This window comes from Eimeria tenella, genomic scaffold (genome assembly GCF_000499545.2).
Source record: "Eimeria tenella Houghton genomic scaffold, Eth_scaff415, whole genome shotgun sequence".
In the NCBI taxonomy this organism is placed as follows: domain Eukaryota; phylum Apicomplexa; class Conoidasida; order Eucoccidiorida; family Eimeriidae; genus Eimeria; species Eimeria tenella.
The window spans coordinates 1-8,419 of NW_013545065.1; the positions used below are offsets into that span (position 1 = coordinate 1).

General features: G+C 46.1%; 3 protein-coding genes across 3 annotated transcripts; 1 reads left to right on the forward strand and 2 right to left on the reverse strand.

The window, feature by feature from the left end:
* Positions 1–262: 262 nt before the first annotated feature.
* Positions 263–2,880, reverse strand: ETH_00010185 (UV excision repair protein rhp23, putative; the record flags this gene model as incomplete). Its single annotated transcript, XM_013379906.1, has 5 exons — positions 263–391; positions 499–684; positions 1,535–1,639; positions 1,963–2,220; positions 2,656–2,880. 5 exons carry the CDS (start codon positions 2,878–2,880, stop codon positions 263–265), a joined length of 903 nt encoding a protein of 300 aa, XP_013235360.1.
* Positions 2,881–5,005: 2,125 nt separating this feature from the next.
* ETH_00010190 (tubulin-specific chaperone a, putative) lies at positions 5,006–5,723 on the reverse strand (the record flags this gene model as incomplete). Its single annotated transcript, XM_013379907.1, has 2 exons — positions 5,006–5,374; positions 5,604–5,723. The coding sequence occupies 2 exons, from the start codon at positions 5,721–5,723 to the stop codon at positions 5,006–5,008; spliced, it is 489 nt and encodes a 162-aa protein (XP_013235361.1).
* A 939-nt stretch (positions 5,724–6,662) lies between these two features.
* Positions 6,663–8,051, forward strand: ETH_00010195 (uncharacterized protein; the record flags this gene model as incomplete). Its single annotated transcript, XM_013379908.1, has 5 exons — positions 6,663–6,705; positions 6,933–7,276; positions 7,435–7,611; positions 7,733–7,813; positions 7,947–8,051. The coding sequence occupies 5 exons, from the start codon at positions 6,663–6,665 to the stop codon at positions 8,049–8,051; spliced, it is 750 nt and encodes a 249-aa protein (XP_013235362.1).
* Between the last annotated feature and the right edge of the window lie 368 nt (positions 8,052–8,419).

Here is an 8,419-nt window from a genome sequence, read left to right on the forward strand (position 1 = left end):
CCCTAAACCCTAAACCCTAAACCCTTTAGGACGAGGCCCCGGATCCCAAACCCTAGTCGCCTGCGCGAACACCCTGCCACAAACCACCCCAGTGCTCCAAACCCTAAACCCTAAACCCGAAACCCGAAACCCTAAACCCTAAACCCTAAACCCTAAACCCTCGAGCACCTGCAGGAGGTCAGGGTTTGAGGCGCCGATCATCTGCAGCACCTGAGGGAGCATTTGGGGGTTTGTCTGCAGCACAAATCAAGCGGGAAGCAAATCAACTTTGCTGCTGTTGCTGCTGCTGCTGCTGCTGTTTCTGCTGCTGCTGCTGAACAACCAGCGCCAACAGCTTCAAAAGCAGCAGCAGCAGCAGCAAATTCCAACGCAGCTGCAGCAGCAACGCCATCTGCGGCACCATGTGAAACAGCGTACAATCATACCAGCAGCAGCAGCAGCAGCAAGACAGCAACCGGACTAACAGCAGCAGCAGCAGCAGCAGCAGCAGCAGCTGACCTGCGTGAGCTGGCGAACTTGCTGAAAGACAGGATGGGTGCGGAGGCCCGCTAGAGGGTTGTCATCTGCTGCTGCTGCTGCTGCTGCTGCTGCTGGCTCTCCTGCTGCAGCTGCCTGTCCTGCTTCTGCTGCTGCTGCTGCTGTTCCTTCTGCTGCTACGGACGGCAAAAGGTCTTCAGGAATGCCCTGAGTAAATAAAGAAAAACAGACCATTAGGGTTTAGGGTTTAGGGTTTAGGGTTTGGAGGAGCCTCAGGAGGGATACGCGAAAAACTGGAAAGACACAAATAAAGAAATAAAAAAGAAATAAAAAAGGAATAAAAACTAAAAGAATGAAAAAATTTTAAAAAAGAATAAAAAAGAGATAAAAAATAAAAGAAATAAAAAAGAAACTAAAAAGAAAAAAGGAATTAAAAGAAATAAAAAAGAAGTAAAAGAGTTAAAAAGAAATTAAAAAAAATAAAAGAGAAATTAAACAAATGGAAAACAAATAGAAATAAAAAAACAAAAATGCAAAAGTGAAAAATTGGAAAAAGCGGAAAAGCAATAAAACCAAGACACGAAAAGGGAATTTTTAAAATTCAAAATTAATTAAATTAAAATAAATTAAATTAAATTAAATTAAATTAAACAAAAATAATTCAAAAGGATTCAAACAAATGATAAATTAAAATAAAATGAATTAAAGCGAATTAAAATGGACTAAATTAAATTAAGATAAATTGAAATAAATTAAAATAAATTAAAGTAAATTAAAATAAAGTGAATTAAAACAAATTAAATAATTAAAATATATTAAAAAAAAGAATTCGAAATAAATCAGCAAAAGGACAAAAAGGAGACACAAATGAACCAAAACAAATCCAAAATAAAAAAAAAATAGAAAGACAAAAGGAAAAGGCAAAAGCTTCTGGAGTTTTCAGAAGACTCAAAGGACAAAAGGGAGCTTCAAAAGACCCCCAAACCCTAAAAAAGGGTTTCGAAAAGCAGCAAAAGATGCAAAATGTTTTCAAAATTGAAATTAAAATCCTCCCCACATTCATTAAATACTCCACTGCTCTGTCCGGATTATTAAAAGCTGCTCGAAGAGCCACGCGACAATCTGCTGCTGAAAAACCCAACTCCTCCAGATTCTTCAAAGTCTGCAGCAGCAGCAGCAGCAGCAGCAGCAGCAGTAGTTGTCGTAGTAGTAGTAGAGTCGCAGTAGCAATAGTGTAGCAGTCGTAGCAGTGGCAGCAGCAGCAGCAGCAGCAGCAGCAGCAGCAAAGGAGCAGCAGCAGCAGCAGCAACGAAGCAATAGCAGCAGCAGCAGCAGCAGCAGCAGAAACTCACAGAAGTTCGAAATGTTGAATTAAATATTCTGCTGCTTGTGGGGCCCCACAAGTGCTTCTGCTTTTCATTTTTTAATTTTAATTTTAATTTTAATTTTTAATTTTAATTTTTAAATGAAAAAACAAAAACTCACTTCTTCAACTTCTGCCCCTGTCGCCAGAGCAGCAGCAGATTCGCTCATGACATCTGACCTCTGCTGCTGCTGCTGCTGCTGCTGCTGCTGCTGCTGCTGCGGCTCTGCTGCAGCCGGGGCTGCTGCAGCCGGGGCTGCTGCAGCAGCTGCTGCTGGCGGCTTCGCAGCGCCAGCAGCAGCAGCAGGAGCTGCTGCTGCTGCTGCTCCCGACGAATTTGCTGCTGCTGCTGCTGCAGGGCCGTTCGAGGAAGCCACTTGCTGAACAACAAACTCACAAAAACCCTAAACCCTAAACCCTAACCGTAAACCCTAAACCCTTAACCTTTAAGCCTAAGCCCTGTCCTCTGCACTTCTCCCACAGCTGCAATTATCATACCGCCTTTCACGAGGGTTTGGAGTCAGCCTAAACGCTAAATCAGGGTTTAGGGTTTAGGGTTGATTTCGGCTCCAAGGGCCGCGAGCCCCTCGTTATTTCGGCCTCTCCGGCAAATTAGGGTTTAGGGTTTAGGGTTTAGGGTTTACTTTGGAAGCGAGCACGACAAGTCTTCCGTATCCCTTGATCTGGGGGTAAATTAGGGTTTAGGGTTTAGGGTTCAGGGTTAACTATGGCTCCAAGAACCGCGAGCCCCTCGTTTTTGCAGCCTCCGACGCAAATCAGGGTTTAGGGTTTAGGGTTTAGGGTTTAGGGTTTACCTTGGTGACGAGGACGACGAGTCTCTCGTTGTCTTTGATTTGGGGGTACTGTTTGATTTGGAGTTTGTCTTCGAGGACTTTGCCTGCATGCACCAGCCGCTGCTTTGCTGCTGCCATTCGCGGAAAAGCTTTTTCTATTTTTTCTTTTAAATCTTTTATTGTTTCTTCCGGCTCCACGGAGACCTCGCACTCCTCCGCGCCCAGCGTGCGCACCCGCAGCCGCATTTTCCCGCTGCTGCTGCTGCTGCTGCTGCTGCTGCTGCTGCTGCTGCTGCGCTGCTGCTGCTGCTGCTGGTGGCGCTGTGCTGCTGCGGTTGGGGCGGCTGCAGGGGCACCACACAGCAGCGAGGCACACACGCACGCGGGTGCTGCAGTGAGGGGCTGCTGCTCCTGCTGCTGCTGCTGCTGCTGCTGCTGTTGGGGGTCTTTGGGGGGCGTACCTTCGCTTGCGGGGGCTGCTGCTGAGGCGCAGCGGGGCAGCTTTGCAGCTGCTGAGGCGGCGGGGCTGCAGCGGCACTACAGGTGCAGCAGAAGAAGCAGCAGCAGCAGCAACAGCAGCAGCAGGCGCAGCAGCAGGAGCAGCAGCAAGTGCTGGGAACGCAGGCGCCTGACAAGACAGCCCCCGAGGTGTATCTTCAGCTTTGGAAATGAAAATAAAAAGAATTAAAAGGAATTAATTTCAATATTTATTTATTTCCTTTTGTTCTGCTGCAGCTCGCTCGCAGGCTGCGCGTCTGCATGCGCCAGCTGTACATACACCTGAGCGCCCCGGCCGTGCCGCCGCTGCTGCTTCTTTTTCCACTTTTTGCGGATTATTTTTATTTTCTTTCTTTTATTTCTCCAACAATTGCTTTTTTATCGCCAACTCGGACAAATTTAGACAAATAAAGACAACTTTAACGCAGCAGCAGCAGCAGCAGCAGCAGCACCCTACACGCGCCAGCTATTGAGCAGCCGCAGCCGCTGCAGCAGCAGCAGCAGCAGCAGCAGTACTGACACCGCAAAGTGCAGTTTGTTTTGTCTTTAAGTAAATTCTTTTCTTTATTTATTTTTGTCTTCCGGGGCTTTCCAAATTCAACATGTGATCCCCGCATCTGCTGCTGCTGCTGCCGCTGCTGCTGCGGTCGCTATTGCTGCTGCTGCTGGTGTTGCTGCTGCTATTTACAGTTGCTGCTGCTGTTGCTGCTACTGTCGTTGCTGCTGCTGCTGCTGCTCAATATGCAACTCGTTTTGCTGCATGCAGCGAGCAGCAAAAGGCAGCAAATGGAAGCTTTTTGTTTTGCTGCTAATTAGTCCATTAAATCCATCAAATGGTGCTAATTAATTTGATTAAAATTAATTTAATTTCGATTAATTAAATTAATTTAATTTAATTAATTAAGTTAATTTAATTTAAGTTAAATTAATTTAATCTAATTTGAAATTTAAATTAAAATCAATTCGGGGCCCTCGCTGCAGCAGCTGCATGCAAATCCATTTGCTGCCACTTTTTCTTTTTTAAACTTTCTTTATTTTATTTATTTTTTTATTTTTGTTTTATTATTTTATCTATATATTTATTTTATTATTTTATTTCTTTATTTATTCTAGTTATTTATTTATTTTATACATTTTATTTTATGTATTTTATTTATATACTTTATTTTATTTATTTATTTGTTTTTAAAGTATTTATTAGTAATTAATTATCGTCTTACTGTCAATTTGTTGTTAATTAATTATTCATTTATTATTAACTATTTAATCATTTATTTATTATTTATTTTTAATTTATTTTTATATTTTTAATTTATTTTTTATTTTTATCTACTTTTGAAAGGTAATCCCGAACTTCTTTTTTTCCATTTTTTTATATTTTTAATTTTTTATTTAAATTCTTTTTTAATTCTTTCTTCATTCTTTTTTAATTCCTTTTTTAAATCCTTTTTAAATTCGTTTTTATTGCTTTTTGAATTCCTTGTAATTCTATTTTTAATTTCGTTTTTAAAACTGTTTTAAGTCTATTTTAAATCTATTTTAATTTCTTTTATTTTCATTTTGATTTAATTTTAAATTTCTATTTTTATTTTCTTTCTTCTTTTTTTGTCTCTTTTTATTTTTTAATTTCTAATTTTGTCTCTTTTTATATTTACTTTCTTTTAATTCTTTTATTTCTTTTTTGGTTAATTCTTTTTAAATAAATAAAATAAATAAAAAAATAAATAAATAAAATGAAACAAAATAAATAAATAAAGTGAAATAAAATAAATAATTAAATAAGTAAATAAACGCAATAAAAGTAATAACAATTGGGCTGAGATATCAGCAAGAAAGAAACAAATAAAATAAATTCGAAGCAAAACTATTTGTTCTAAATATCTTCTTCTTCGTGCTGCTGCTGCTGCTGCTGCTGCTGCTGCGGGGGCTCGAGGGCCTGCAGCGGCAGCTCAATGTTAGGTGCTGCTGCTTTGATTTTAGCGAAGAGACTTTTAATTGTTTTGAGTTCTTCGAGCAGCCAGGCCTCAGCCCCCGCTGCTGCTGCCTGCTGCTGCTGCTGCTGCTGCTGCTGCTGCTGCAGCTGCTGCAGCGCAGGGCCGACCGCCGCGCTGTTGTCCGCCAGCAGCAGCCCCAACTCTTTGCATGCAGCAGCAAGTCTTTGTTCAGAGTTTGGCAGCATTAGCTGCGTCTCCAGCAGCACATTTTGTCTTTGTCGAATGTCGCTTTCTTCTCTTCCTGCTGCCTGCAGCAAACAGCAACTCTTTTCTTAATTTCTCCAGCAGCAGCAGCAGCAGCAGCAGCAGGGGCAGCAGCAGCAGCAGCGGCGGCGGCGGGAGGAGCGTACGCGATTGCAGCGGCACAAAGAGCGGAAGTAGCAGCAGCAGCGGCAGCAGCAACACAAGCAGCAGCAACAGCAGCGGCAGAAACAGGAACAGCAGCAGCAGCAGCAGCAGCAGCAGCAGCAGCAGCACCTGCATTTGCTGCAGCACTTGCTGGTGCTCTAGGACTTCTTCTCTGTAGCAAATTAAATCCTTAAAAATTCGCTCCACCACTTTGCGGCGAATCACGAGCTGCCGACGAAACGCCTCCATCTTTGCTGCTGCTGCTGCTGCTGCTGCTGCTGCTGTCGGTAGCGGTGCCCGTAGTAATGGAGGTGCTGGTGCTGCTGCAGTGGCTGCTGCTGTCCCAGTCGCTCGGAGTCTGCTGTTGCGGCTACGTATTTCTAGTGCTCGTTTTGCTGCTGCTACTGCTGCTGCTGCTGCTGCTGCTATGTGTGCGGAAGCAGCAGCAATTAGGTGTCTGGAGCTTCTCTGGCGCCCTTCTTGAGCGCGAATTAAAAAAAAATAAAATAAAAAGTAAAGTAAAAAGATTTATTACTTCAAATATATTTCCAAAGAAGAAGCAAGACAGCAGCAGCACCCAACCCGGGGCGGCTGCAGCCTCTCGGAGGGCCCCCTGGGGCTGCCGCTGCTGCAGCAGGCCCGCGTTGCTGCATTTAAAGTGAAATAAATGTTTTCTTTAATTAAAATATTTAATTAAATTCAAAAAATAAACAAAAACGCGAAAGTTTGTTGGTTAGTCGCTGCGGCGGTGCTGAGGTGTATCTACACCGCAGGCGTGGTTCAAAAGGCGCGCGCGCCGACAGAACAAATATCTTTCCTTCTTTTCATTCATTTTGGAAATAAATTGGCATTTAAGTTGTTAAAATACAAACAAATCTATTTGTCTGAGCTCTAGGTCTAAGCAAGCCGCGGTTCTCGAGCAGCAGCAGCAGCAGCGGCGACGGCAGCAGCAAGGGCACCAGCAGCAGTGACGGCGACTGCGAAAGCAGCAGCGGCGACAACCGCGGCAATTGTAGCAGCAGCAGCAACAGCAGTAGCAGCAAGGGTAGGAGCAGCATCACCAAGTGTAGCGGCGGCAGCAGCAACAAAAGCAGCAGCAGCAGGAAGGCAGCTGCAACCGCAGTAGCAGCAGCAGCGGCTGCGGAAGCAGCAGCAGCGGCTGCGGAAGCAGCAGCAGCAGCAGCAACCATGGCCCTATCAGCAGCAGCTGAGAAGATCCACACTCTCCTCGGTAAGCCCCACCTCAGATACGCTAACTAGGAGCAGCAGCAGCAGCAGGTGCTGCTGCTGCTGCTGCTGCTGCTACGCAATATGCTCAGAAGAAGCAGCAAAATTGAGGTTTGTATGCGGCAGCAATACAAATGCTAGCAGCAGCAGCAGCAACACTGATATGTATGAGCAGCAGCACAAGCAAAGCTGCAGCAGCAGCAGCAGAGAGCTGTCTGTGAGATGCCTCAGCTGAAGAGGAAGAGGCTTTGCTGCGGCAGACTTCTGATGATGCAGCAGCAGCAGCAGCAGCAACACCTCAAGCTGCAGCCACCAGCCCCGCAGCAACAGCAGCAGCAGAAGACGCGATCGCAGAAGCCGAAGCAGCAGCAACAGCAGCAGCAGCAGCAGCAGACGCAAACACCGCAGCAGCAACAGCAGCAGGAAGCAGAACTGCTGCAGCATGGGCGTGCCCTTCTGCTGCTGCTTTTCTCAGTTGCTGCAATCTCCGGCTTGATGCAGCAGTAGCAGCAGCAGCAGCAAACGAAAATGATGGGGATCTATCTTTTGTAGTTGGAAATAGCAGCGCAGATCTTGTGTGTCAAACCCTAAACCCTAAACCCTAAACCCTAGTTTAGCATTGGCAGTTTCGTATCTTTGCTTGAGTTCCGCTGACGTCCTAACCTCTCAGCCCTGCAACGCTTTAGGGTTTAGGGTTTAGGGTTTAGGGTTTAGGGTTTGTGCTGCGGCAAAGGATTCGACTGTGTCTGCCATTGGATACGCCTTCTGTCTTGAGACCTGCCGCCTACTGCAGCAGCTGGAGCAGCAGCAGCAACAGCAGCAGCAGCAGCAGCAGCAGCAGCAAAATGAGCTCCCAGTCTTCCTGCCCTTTGTTGACTGTCAGCCGGGCGCCCTTGGGAACAAGCTGCAGGTGCGTTTGCTGCCGCTGCTGCTGCTGCTGCTGCTGCTGCTTGTGTTGGAGGTGCTAATGTTCTGCTGTAGTGCTGCACTGCTGCTGCTGCTGCTGCTTGTTTGGGGTGTACGTACACCAGGTGGACTGGTGGGTCTCTTCCTGCCTCGGCGCTGCTGCAGCAGCTCAGCTGCTCTTCTTGCCTGACAAAAAGCCGCAGCAGGTGAGCAGCAGCAGCAGCAGCAGCAGTAGCAGCAGCAGCAGCAGCAGCAGTAGGAGCAGCAGAAGCGGCTGCCTTCTGTGTTATGCTGATTTAGTGGCAGGGGATATTTGCTGCTGCGGGTGCTTGAATGCAGCTGCTGCTGCAGCAGCAGCAGCAGCAGCAGCTAGGGAAGGGACTTACCAGCATTAAATTCTGTCTCGTTGATCACAATGACTTGGAAGGGGACAAGCAGCAGTGAGATCGCTGCTGCTTTTGCTGTTGCTGCTGCTGCTGCTGTTGTTGCTGCTGCTACTGTTGCTGTTGCTGCTGCTGCTACTGTTGCTGCTGCTGCTGCTGCTGCGGTTGCCGCTGCTGCTGCTGCTGCCAGAGGCGCATGCGGGTGCTGCTTGAGGCGTTTTTCCCGCTTCACTGTGGGGTCTAGGGCAACGCTGCGACCGAGGGTTTAGGGTTTAGGGTTTAGGGTTTAGGGTTTGCAGGTGGCTGGAAGACGTGATTAGCTGCATAGACCACCACGAAGACAAAAAGCAAATTTCAGAAACCACAAAAAAGCGAATTGCGGGTCCTCAAGTTGGCTCCTGCGCTTCTTTAATTGCCCTATGCGTAAAC